Here is a 13001-nt window from a genome sequence, read left to right on the forward strand (position 1 = left end):
CCATTGAAAGCCTTGCACCCTTGTTTTTTCGATCATCAGTTAGAAGGTCAGGTTAAAGGTGAAAGGTCACAAATGGCTGCTTGTATCCTCTCATCAGGAGTGCTCTGGTCATGGCCTCTATCGTGGTCATAAAAGCTGCGACACCGCTGACCAGGGCAGCCAAAATCCAATATTCCATCACTGACCTGTCCCTCTTTCCTTATTGTCACTCGGAGATGTCCCTCAGTTCGGGGTCACTGCTTTTTTAATTCAACTAGAGGAACCGTTTCTTAGCTCTTAATGACACCATTAGTCTTGCTATCACCTTTGTCTGTGTCTACAAAATGCCAATGGCCTGCACACATTTCTTCAAACCTAATTTAGAAGCAAAGCCTGTCTTTCTGCTCAAGTCTTTATCTGCCCCGGGCAGACTTTTAGGTTTCTCTTACGTTAAAATCTTTAGAAATCCAAGATGAAAGAAAATATAACTCTTGATATTGTGATTTGCTGACTCTTCCACTGAGGGCAGCTTTATTTACAGCTGCACTTCTTGAGCTATTCATTTGAAATCCGGCTCTCACGGCACAACCCGGTATGGTTTTAAGTATCCCCACAGCTACGAGCTAACACTCATGGTTAATGTCCTTCAACTAGACTCTATGCTTCAGCTGGAAGGCCCCAAGGCTATTCTTATGAGCTTGCTCCAAAAACAGTCCGGAGACGCAGAACCCCCCCATTCGTACTTGACTCTAAAAACTGTTTCCACTCCCAAACACAGACTTCTATTCCCTGTGTGCCATCTGTATTTGGAATGTACTGTAAACACGGTCAATGCCAATATGGTCCTGCTGGACAGAAAACGGTTATAAATTGAGGTTAAGTGCAATGTTGTTCTCTGTATGACGTGCAGTTGGTTATAGAGTGATGGTATGCAGACTTCGTCAGGAAAGTTGCTCTCTTGGCTTGAAGTTTGAGTGGCTTATATGTTTTTTTTCTTTTTACAGTGAATAGTGAGGCGTTGGGCCTAAAAAATGTCTCACGTGTACAATTGGATGTGCTAGAAAAATACTTGTAAAGTGATCTTTCCTTCCTCCCCATGGTGCTGATATCCGGTTCCCTGTGGACTCTCTAGGTTTACTGAAAAGTTACTCTCTACATAAACACTCAGTTTCCTCTATCAGCTCGAGAATGATGACAGCCAGGTCAGAAACGGTCGGGCTTGTTCTTGTTACGTGTCTGTCATTACATCGCTGTTTTTTTTGACTCAATCACGGAGTTAAGTCAAATAAGATTTGTTGTCTAGGCCACTTTGGAATGAGAATTCCTTGAGAGAATGTCTTGACTCTTGAAACCGATGACAGAATTTAGGTAAAGCTGAAGTATGGCGAACTTAATGTGTGTGCAAGTGAATAATGAATTCTTTAAAGAGTACTTTTTGTCTGTATTTCTCAATGTCCCTTGAGAGGAAGAAGGGAGAAAAAGTGCTGCGAGGTTCAGACAGGCCCCATGACCTTGCTGCTTTATTATTCTTTTGACGGTTCTGCTGAAGGCGTTGAAATATTGAACAGAACATGAGAGACGATCACCGCTGAGTTTACCCTCTCTTGTTGTCCCTTCGAAGTCGAGGATTTACTCACGCCTCGGCTGTGGTTGGCTTGTTTAGATTGACACTTCAAACCAAAACGTTAGTCAAAGGGAGGAAGAAAATTGTGTATTTACGTGTGATAAATGTTCTTCCGATGTGGCTCCTTAAGGCCTTCTGACTGGGACGTCATGTTGCCTGTGTAGATGAAAAGTGTTTCTATTTGATATCAGATCAGCGGTAGACACAGGAAAAGGTAACAAAGGGATGACAAAGTAGGAACTTATATAGAATATTTTCATTTCCTAAGAATATCAGATTGCGTGCTTACTGCTTATGTACATTTCAAATGCTGTCTTTTTGACTCCTTTTTGTCAGTATGGTAATAACCAATAATATACATTCAAATTAACAGTCCTCCATCTGCACTAAAGCATAAAAAAAATTCTGTTTACATTTTAGCCAACTTGTAATCTCTGCTTATTTACTGCCTCCTTTTCACTGAAACCAGTGCCACACTAGCCTGAAACCCATACTAATCTTCTTGTATTATTCAATGTTTAATGTAGGCGATTAGTCTGGAAGCACTCACAAGGCGTTTGAGTTCTGGGGGCTGAGCGGGGCATGACAAACATGTGCAGAGTAACCAATCAAACGAAGAGCGGACGTGACGAAAATGGTGCGACAATCCTAGATCTTTTTCCCAAAAATGAGCCGTCAGAGGAAAATGGTATGTAGTATGGTACAGACTTACAGTTTTAAAGCCTCTTATTTATCCAGGTCTTTTAAAACTGAGCAGACCGCACCTCCAAATGGCTTCTCCGTGGAGGGCACCATATTTGTCTTGACACTGCTTGGTGCAGGAGATATTATTTCTGTACGGTTCTGATTGGCTCAGTTTCTTTCGAACCAAGGAAGTGAGCAGAAGCGGTGGCATTACCATACCCACTGTCTTACAAAAAGTAAGGAAGTAGGTGTAGCTTATTGCCAGGCTAGTCCCACACAAGTGATTGGTTTTGCTTCATATGGTTGTATCATTGGCTTTGGGAGAACTTTGAAGAGGGATACTTCAATAGTGCTCAAATAATACATTATCGGTATTGTTTCTGAAATTGTAAAGCCGGTAATCAAATGTCTAGGCATTATTGGCTCAGGTTGAGGCAGAATATTGTTCATTCACTTTTCTGAAACTGTTTTGTTTGTTGTTGCTTTTTCTTTGCAGGAATGGCAGAACTCCATCCAGAAGAATGCCGGGTTGGCCTTCATCGAGTTAGTCAACGAAGGCAGGTGAGTAACCCCCACCTGTTCTCCCTCACCCTTGCCTTTCTTTGCATCTCTTCACCTATCGGCTATCACTCACTTTCTAATTTCACAATTCTAAGTTCAGAAACCACTTCGTCCCCCCAGATCCCTGGGGCCCTGTGTGATGATTAAGCGATTCAAGATAGTGAACAATCAATATTTGGGTTCTACAGAGTGGCTCAAGATCATGAGGATGGAAGAGCTTTGAGTTCAAGGCTCCATTCAATACCTGTTTATCCCACAGGGGGTTTAAGAAAAGGAGAGGGGTTAGGCAGAAGGTGACAGCTGCTCTGATCACTGGTTTCTCTGTGTCACTTGGGGAAATCACTCATTCTCACGGTTCCACCGTCAGTTTGTGCTTTTCTGGCGGAGCCTCTGCCGCTCCAAAGTCATCTATCTTTGTGCTCCCTGCTGTTTTCATACCACACCAACATATGAGAATTCCTAACTCGCCGCTTTGTGAGTAACTCTCTTCCTGCCTCACTTTTTTTTGTGGTCTTAAAACTCTTTATTAATTTCAGACTCTTGAGACCAAATTTTTACTTCCAAATCCTCAACAACTACAAAACCCTCCCTGACTGCTGGGGCGGTAAATGGTGTATAATTCACTTTAAAGAGCCTAACAAATCATGTCCGGGCTAACCAGTAAGAGAGAAGGAGTTTGTGGTACACAGTCGTCTATACTCTGCACACATGCAAACATTCATTTAAGTGGAGTGGGAAATCAAATGTTGTTTTTTTTTAACTGTAAGTATCACATTCTATCAACTCTGCAAAGAGCGGCTTTTGAATAATCTCAAACAATAAAATAAAGTGTACTTGGGCTTTAATGTTAATATTTTATTGCTTCTTTTATCTTGACAAAGTTGATGCATTCCATAATTCTGTTAAATCCAGACTAAGCATTGCCATTCAAACCATGTGACAACATGAATGTTGAGAAGTTTTCCAGTTTCCTCTTTGTAGTATTGAAGGAAACTTAATTTATGGCAGTTTGGTAAAAATAGAGTAACAAAACATGTGTTGAATTTGAAAAATAAGAATCTAGAATACGGTACGCAGCTGCTATCCTGAATATAGGGTTGATTATCAGATAAAGATATAGTGTAGGCCTCATACATTAATATATCATCATCATTTGCTCGGAAAAAGGTTGAAATTGTCACTTAAAAGTTTGTTTTGAACCCCCCTGTAAACATTCTTTCATTGACAGTTTTGGAAAAGTTTTGCGCATTGCATTGTGGGATAAGGAGTCCTGTTGTTTTCACTTTATTTTTACAGTGTTTGCTTGTGTTGTGCTTGACTGTGCTCTCCTTGTCCGGTGAAAAAACGCATTAAATCGCGTTAAGAAGAATAAAGTAAATACTTCTATGCATCTGTTTTTGAGACTCCATATCCCACAATGCAATGCATGAAACTATTCCAACATGTCAACAAGAGAGTGAACAAACTTTTGAGCCCCGATTTCAACCTTTTACATCTTATTTTTCTGAGCAAATGATCTTTGATTTATTGCTCTGAGGCGTACACTTTATCTTTATCTAATAAAACATGTTCATCTCTCGTAGGTTTGATTCTATGTCACTCTTTTACCTTCATATGTGCAAAGTAAACAATTATAAAACAAAAGGTTGATTAAAAGGTATTTGTCTAATGCTGTGCAGTGTCCCATAAAAAGGGCTGTATTGGTGTTATTGATGGTAAGGCCTGAACAGGCACTAGAGGCTGCAGAGGCCCCAGCGCCTCCGCTCCCCTGCTGCAGTGCGCTGAAACAGCAGGCTTAGGTTACACTCATCCCATGGCTCCTTAAATCCCTCCCAGCAGCCCCTCATCCTCCAGTCTGTCTCCTGCTCTGTTATTGTTCCACTTTGCACAGACCTGACCTGCGGGCTGCCGAGGGGTTTCTTTGACCTGGACACACATGCACACTCACAGATCATGCATGTTTCACCAACACTGATAAGACAAGGGGGGTAAACTACATGTGTAGCAACACAGACAGCGACCCTCCTCCTTGTCAGATGCATATCATTAACTAATCAATTATCACCTGCTCACAATTTGAGGGACAAGTTTGGGTTTCTAAATTGAATTTTCCGCCCATATTACATGGTACTTTTCCAGCATTTGCTGCTGTTTTTACTGCAAGGAACCTGATATGTGTTAAACAGATTCCTAAATATGTTAAAGAAAAACATTTGAAGATTGTTCTTAAAGTCTTAGCCCTTAACGGAATAACATTCTAAATATTTTTTTTTTATTTTTTTTACATTTGGATAATTACAAATACTCTGTCTTCAATGTGTTGTTTTAGGCTCCTCAGTCACACCATGAAGGACCACCTGGTTCGTGTGGCTAATGAGGCTGAATTTATCCTCAGCAGACAAAGAGCTGAAGATATTCACAAACATGCTGAGTTTGAGGTAAGAGGCTGCAAAGTTATGTCTAGGACACACAAATGTAAAAAGAAAGTTTGTTGGATAAATGTGTCATTTAAACTCAATAACTTTGTTGGTTGATTTTTTTTTTAAAAGACATTGATGAAACATTTAATTTAATTATGTTCAGTTATATGCATGTCCATTTGTTGGACTGCAGGTTCTGTAGTGGCTTTCAAAGCTTTTTTTTTTTTCATAGATGCCACAGATTTATTTGCTACATTAAACTGCAAGGATAAAATACTGATTTATTAGAAATGATAGAACGAGAATAGATTTAATTGACAAATGATCGTCTCCAAATAATAAAAAATAAATATTTGAAAGATGAGGCTCATGAGAAATTGTTGTACCAGGAATAAAAGTGCCAAGCATCCCTCTACAAGACTTATGGGAACTGGATGCATGCCATGCACAGACAATAAAGTCCATTTTGGAGCTTCACTTTTAAAGTGCGATTAAAATAGTTGCAGTCATCTAATGATCTTTTGCTTTAAAACCAGTGAATGGAAATGGTGATGGTGGAGAGGAGCTGATCCAATTTCTTCATCACATCCAATTCTCCATCAGAGTAAATGTGCAGTACAAATGTTTACTTCTTCTGGCTAATTGTAAATATGCATGAACACAGGCGTAGTATATGGGGGCAGATCATGCCTTCTACACATTACTATCCAAACACTTTGTGGTGTTACTTTACCCTGTACGTCTCAGTAGAACCGAGTCTCGCCCCTGAATCCCTACTTCTCTCCTTACTCGCTCTAAAAGCTCTCAGCACAATCGTTCCCTTTCACGCGTTGCTGCCAGGTTGTCTATCCTGACCTGCGGGCACCCCTCTTTGCCCCTTTCCCACTCAAACCCTACTAAACTCACTGCTCTGCTTTCCAAATCTTACCAAAATCCTTTCCTGTCTTGCTGAGATCCTGTCCAAAATACTCCCACTGGGGGTGTATTTTGTCAGTGACACGAATACGGCATCCTCCCCTCTCATCCATCCCTTCATCCTTCATTTCTCAGGAACCAGCACTAAATGTGCAGACAGACCTGAGAGGTAGCGGGTTAGCTCTGTGTTCACCCTCTAAGTTGCAGCTTTTGCTGTAAAAAAGAAAATTAAAAAAATGAAATTAAAGAGAGTACAAATATCAAGCAATTTAAAAGAAAATATTTTTTATGTAGTATGACAATTTTGAAAGTGTGTAATTTGTTTTTTTTTTGTGTATTATAACCAAAATCATATAAAGATGAGACAAATTAATCTATTAACAGGAGCAATGGTTGGAAAAAAGTATGCTGAAAATTAGATTATTTGTTACTGTAATGTAGAGTTAGGGATGGGATTGATAATTAATAATTAATGGCGTAATTTTATAATAATAAAATTCTATAACAGTTGTCACTTATATTTTAACACAAAACTGGGGAACCATGTTACAGTTCTATGTACAGTTCAACACACGTAATTAACAATAATTAAAATATGTTTCATATCAAGCTTCCCCACATTTTACCATTTAAAAAAACTAATAAATCTAGTGTTATACTGACACAAAAAAGGCTCAGACGCCCACACTAAACCTATATTTTTATTGATTAGGGAGCCTAACAAGGTAACCAATAGATAGGAAAGAAATTAGATGATAAATATTTGTTTTTAGTGTATTTTACAGCTGATTTAGGACCCGTTATCATAAGAGGTGCTAACAGAAATAACTGGAATTTAATTGTTAAAAAAATGGAATTGACCCCAACTTTGGTTTGCAGTAATATATGTAATTATCGTTTTGTTTTTTGTTTTTTTCTGGAGGGAAGCCATCTGCAATAAATCTTTTGTTTATTGTAATATTGCTTCTTGTATTATTGCATTTGCTCAAAATAAAACAGTATAATCAAAAATGTAAAAAAAATAGAGGAAAAATGTGATCCATTTTTGAAGTGTGAGGGAGTGTTTCTCTTGCATTCTAAGCTAAATAGAAATTCTCAAAGCTTTTAGAGACTATTCTGTGTTGCTGCTTTGTTTGGCACTGCTTTTATGAAAGCTGTTCCCAGTCAGAATGTAATTCCCTCACATTGCTGCAACATCTTACAGAATGATATCCAGCTGTCTGCCAAAGGATGCGTTATCACTCCTCTGAACAGTTTTTAATAGCGAAGCAGCATGAGAAAAGATCCTCAGTGTGTGAAACTCCATATGAGTTTTGGCTTCACAGTTTTCCTCAGTCACAGAAACAGAACAAGTTGAGTGTTCTGTCATCACTGACTTAGCAGTTAGTCGGCACATGACAGACTTTATATACTCTTCTGCTCTGCCTCAGGATTTTAGCCATTGCTGCAGTTCTTACTGTCGCATGTTTTTATCCTGTTCTAGATCTTTGAAATCCCCAGTCATGACTCACTCATTCTCAACATTGTGTGCAAATGTCTCACTCGGAAAAATTAAAATCGGCCAAATTGTGTATGCAAGGAGGAGGTGGCTCTGCCTTCCTTTGTTCTTCCCCCTCTTTATGCTTCTTTTAAAAATGCTTTTTATTCACGAAAGTTCCCTTTGTCTTCTTTTTTTAAATAATATGTTAAAATTTTTTTCAGAAAATTTTCATTGATCTCCTCACGTTTTGACTGCCAACTGTCAGTCTTCCTCAGAGGCATCTACTGGTACTGATTGCTTTGATGTATCCATACATCAAAGTACATTTCCTGAAAAATTGTTTGTCTGAATAAAAGAAACCTTAGCATATGATATGCTTTTTATTATTTTCTTCTTTCATTTTTTTCTATAGAAAAGTTGGTTACTTATTGTTCTCGTAGGAGTTCTTATTAGTGTTTTTTTTTCCACAACTCCTTTGTCCTGGAACTCTTCCTAGGCAGCACTAATGAAACGTATGTCACACCATAGGGGCAATGTCAAGGACCTTTTTTGAAGCCAAAATGTCAAGGTCAAGGTCGCCTCAAGTGTCAAAACCAACTTTTTCAATATCTCTATGAATATTTATCATACAAGTTTGATGCCTCCATTTATGAAAAGCTCATCTCAAGTGGAGTATTTTATTTCATTGGACCGAAGCTGTACGACTTATATGACCTTCGCTCAAGGTCATATTTAAGGTCAAGAATTTCTCAGAAAAGTGAACTGGTACCATTGAACATTTCCTTTCAATGTGTGACCTTGACCTTCACTGAAGGTCAGATTTAAGGTCAAGGTCAGTCTTCTCTTTTTCCTGCAATATTACTTTCAATTAGTAAAAACAACAAACTTGTCAGCAACTCCAGATACAGGTTTCATTTTTGCCAATTTTCAATTGCCAAATACATGTTTGCCTTGCGAATACAGATCTTGCCTAGTTATTTTTGTATTTGGGAATTGAAAATTGCCACTTGGCCACAGGTACCATTGAACAACATTTCCTTTCAATGTGTGACCTTGACGTTCGAGCAAGGTTATATTTAAGGTCAAGAACTCCTCAAAAAATGAACAAAGTGTGACCTCAATGCTCTCAGGACGACGAAGCTCAGCCAAAACAAAAAAAAAAAATACTTTTATCCCTATAACTTGGCCACAAATTGAAATACAGTGATCAGACTGGTACCATTGAACAACTTTTCCTTTCAATGTGTGACCTTAACCTTAGCCCAAGGTAATATTTAAGGTCAAAGTCAGTCTTCTGTTTTTCTTGCATTATTACTTTCAATTTAATTAGTAAAAAGAACAAACTTGTCAACAAATGTAGATACAGGTTATCATTTTTGCCAATTTTTTTCAATTTTTAATTTCCAAATACATATTCGACTTCCGAATACAGGTCTTGCCTAGTTATTATTATTATTGTTATTATTAATTTATTTTCATTATTATAAAAGGTTTTTTGTTGTTTAAATATTTTATTAAGTTCAGAAATTATATTTAGACATACAGACCAATTCTTACTTTTCCCTTCATTCAGCATCCATGCACCCACACACACCCAAACATACAAGTGGAGAGAGGTTCTTACTCTTTATACATTGACATAATACAGAAAACACCAAAAAAAGCCCCAATTCTCTTCCCTGTCCATTAATTTCAAGTCCAATATTAATATCTGAACATTGATAAAGTCCAAAAAAGGGTTCCATGCTCGACTTTCATTATTAAAGGCGTTTTATTCAGAAATAACAGCATTCAAATGAATACAAAGCTCCAACTACAACATATAGTAGGTCCTCTATTGTTGTTTTTATTTGCTATCAGCTTACCTGTGCTATCCCTCAGCTCCCTTTAATCAGATATCCTCCACCACGTGTCCTAAACTATGTTTCACAATTGAATTCTGCACTTAAATGCAGTTGCTCCTCAGTGACCTCTGAGACAAAGTGAGCCTGTGATAAGTATGGCTCTGATATTGCTGTATTGATTTTTGCCTCTACACAAGTCTGATGGAACCAACAGTTTCATTTTAAACCGCTCCTATAAAAATAAAAAAAGGCAATGAACCCCCTCCTCCAAAAAGAAAAACAGTGGGGGTGGACAGTTTCATTGTAGTGTGTTGCAGTTGCACAATTTTCTCTCTCAGTGCTGGTTTGAATGTGTATCTGTGTAACAGTAATGCTTGGCTGCTCCACCTAGAAGCTTCAGTCTTGACTGCTTCTCACATGAGAACATTTTTTTATTTCATTCGGAGCAGTAAACCTCCACCAAGAACAAAGAAATGACAATAATTCAGTACATTAAACCAAATTTATGTTTGTTCTTAGTTAGATTTCATATCCCATCGAAGGCAGTGATGGACGACGCTTGTGATTTAGGTTCCCCCCTTTTGCCTCAGAGACATAACATATGCTTTTTCTCCTAGCCCTCTCCCTCTGTCTTTCTCACTCACACTCTCACTGGGTCTCCATGGGACAGAATTGAGTTATCTTTGGTCCTGAGAGTAAGTTATTACAGTGGGCTTAGGGTGAAACAGAGATGAAGATAACTAGGGGGAAATCCAATTACCTTTTAGGGTTCTCTATCTAATAGGATCCCTAATGTGAAGGAGATCTGCAGATCGGATGCTGCCGCCCAGCGCAGCGATGATAGACTCTGATATCTTCCACAGGAGCATGGCAAAGAGGCAGCACTGGAGATAGAAGGGAGGAGCAAGAAATCGAACTCCCTTTTTTTATGGGGCTGTTCATTAGGGATGAAATGTAGTGGGATTAGGGGCACAAGGGCAGATCAGAGAGTTCAGATAGGGAAGAGCGAGCAAGACCCCAGTCATTCTTTCTATCGTACCTTTCCTCCCCACTCAATCTTTTTTCTTTTGTTCTCCCCCCCCTCCAGTGTAGCCCTTTGATTCAATTGCTGCTCTTATAAGAGGAGTAATTGAACTACCAGATCCTGTGAAAGCCAGACGATAGCAGCTAATTAGTGCCCGGTGTCATTGTTTTTCCTCTGCTGAGCTTGTAAAACGATCCACTGCCTCCCCCCACGATAATGACATTAACATTGAACTGATACTCATTATGCAGGACTTTCAGGGCGTGCATCTCGTGAAGGTTGTGCATTACAAACCCTCTAAGACAGTGCTTAGGATCACATAGTACATCTGGGGGAGGAGCTTTGGATAGTTTTATCATCTGCAAATCCTCACCATGTTTGTAACATAGTGGCTATTGGTATTTATAGATATTATTTTACTGTATATAGAGAAGTAAAACAAGTTAACAATATGAATGTTGCATTTATTAAGGGTGTCCTGATCCAACAATAATATGGGATATCATCCAATATTTTAAATAGCAAAAATAAAAAGGAGTGTCAGATAGTTTTCATTGTCTTTTAATTAAGTTTTGATTTATTCTATTAAATTATAGAATATGCTAACCAGATTGTTTAAGTTTAAACTAGTGGTAATTTTTGACTATATATACATATATATTTTTTGTTTTTATTGGATTTATTGAGGTTATCTTTATGGGTTGTCTAATTTATTTGTATTTATTTCATTCAATTGTAGAATATTCTTATGTTTGAGATTAAAAATGATGTAACCTATTGCTTAATAATAAATTTCTGAGTTTTTCCTCACACCAACTGTTGCTGAATATTGTTCTCTGTTTTAGTACTGTCACTTGATCAAGCCTTTTCTAACTTTACACACTACAAAATTGGTAATAAATAATACTATATGATTAGTGCTGATATCATAATGGACCTATATTGATATCGGCCAATTCTCAAAGTAGCAATATCAGTATCGCATCAGAAGTGAAAAAGTTTTATCAGGACACCCCTAGCATTTATCAGTAGAAGAATTATTTGATGACTAATAAACAGAATTTTCCTCCTAAGAAAACCTGTGGGCAGGGGCACAGGGGTTGGAAATTGCTGAACGCGAGGCATTTGAGAGCTGTATCGTTTTGCCGCCCAGCAATTAATTTGATAAAGGGAAAAATTCCCAAGTATCCTTACTCATTACCTGCAAAGAAACGATAAAAATTCATTTTGGAAAGAAATTGAAATAGCTGGCGCTATTATTAGATGTGAAGGAGACGTTTGTTGGTGTCAGTAAAGTTATTCATTGCAGTTACTATTGTTACTATTGAAGGCCCATTTGATTCTTTAGCATCTAGTATCAAACATATAACCAGTGAAACAAGAACACACTTCAGACAATCAAAAAACCACAACTCCCACAGGCTATTTACACTATATCATTGCCAGCACTCAAAGTGATAGCTGCTACCAACTCTAGTGTGCTGTCATGTCGATGTCGCAAATGTAATGTAGTATGTCAGCAGGGCCGTGTGCCTGAGCATATCATTATGGACAAATCTGTTGTCAAGTGGATGCAGGGGAAATAGGGACATAGCGATTTTCCATTTCCTTTTGTTGCACCTTGAGGAGAAAGGGACACTTTTGAAAACTACTAGTGAGAAATTTCACAACTTGTTTGAACAAAAATCCCTTAAGGCTGGACTGCGGCATATTTTTTTTCCTAACACAAAACCTGAATTTATTGTCTAAAACAACAAGAGGTTGTCGTGTTTTGGCAGGGAGTTCTGTTTTTTTCCATGACACATTTCCGTCAGAATCAAACAGTAGACTCCTGTCAACCTAATAAAGTCCCCAGGTACCTCCTTCCCACCTCCCATCATAATGTGTGACCAGCTATGCCCAAAAGATGACTTTACTCCATTGTTTCCTTTGTTTCACTCCTTACACAGTCCCTTTAGTCTCCACGGGGCTGTTTTTTTGTTTTCTGAGCTGTTGACGGTGAATTTGGGCGGTACATCTCTATCTCTATCCCATTTGCATCTTTTTCATCCAAATTTAAATTGAAAACTATATACTTTTTTTTTATTTTTTTTTAATTCATTTTAGATATTAGATGGATTTATTTCACCAGTGCTTCATTTACTACCACAAATTCACCGCTCTGGTGTTGTTTTTCTTTAACTGCTCACATCCTAGCTTCATTTGGCTATTTTTCATCTTCTGAAGACATGTTTAACATGTAACTTTTCTCATGGCATGACCTTGAAACTGAGCCCCCAGACACGGAGTAAAAAATAGGGCCATTGGAGACGGATGTGGTAAACAGAAGATGCACGTTTGCCGCGACGAGAGAATTCTATGTGGAGAAGAGGAAGAGGCTGGCAAGCATAGTGACCAGTCCATTAAAAATCAGCTCCAGACGGTGTGAAGGGAGGAGCTGGGGGAGGAGAGATACTTTGATAAGAGTTGC

The 13001-nt window shown here is 38.3% G+C and overlaps 1 protein-coding gene across 8 annotated transcripts in view; it reads left to right on the forward strand.

Annotated features, from left to right (window-relative positions):
- The window catches only part of lrba (LPS-responsive vesicle trafficking, beach and anchor containing), a 222265-nt gene that overhangs the window by 92308 nt on the left and 116956 nt on the right, over positions 1-13001 (forward strand). For all 8 annotated transcript variants that reach the window (XM_028469572.1, XM_028445918.1, XM_028446752.1 and 5 more), the window contains exons 34-35: positions 2784-2848; positions 5178-5286. In XM_028469572.1, the coding sequence (XP_028325373.1) occupies positions 2784-2848; positions 5178-5286 (174 nt within the window). The remainder of the gene's footprint in view (positions 1-2783; positions 2849-5177; positions 5287-13001) is intronic.

The sequence above is a fragment of the Gouania willdenowi genome, chromosome 1 (genome assembly GCF_900634775.1).
Source record: "Gouania willdenowi chromosome 1, fGouWil2.1, whole genome shotgun sequence".
NCBI classification, from domain to species: domain Eukaryota; kingdom Metazoa; phylum Chordata; class Actinopteri; order Blenniiformes; family Gobiesocidae; genus Gouania; species Gouania willdenowi.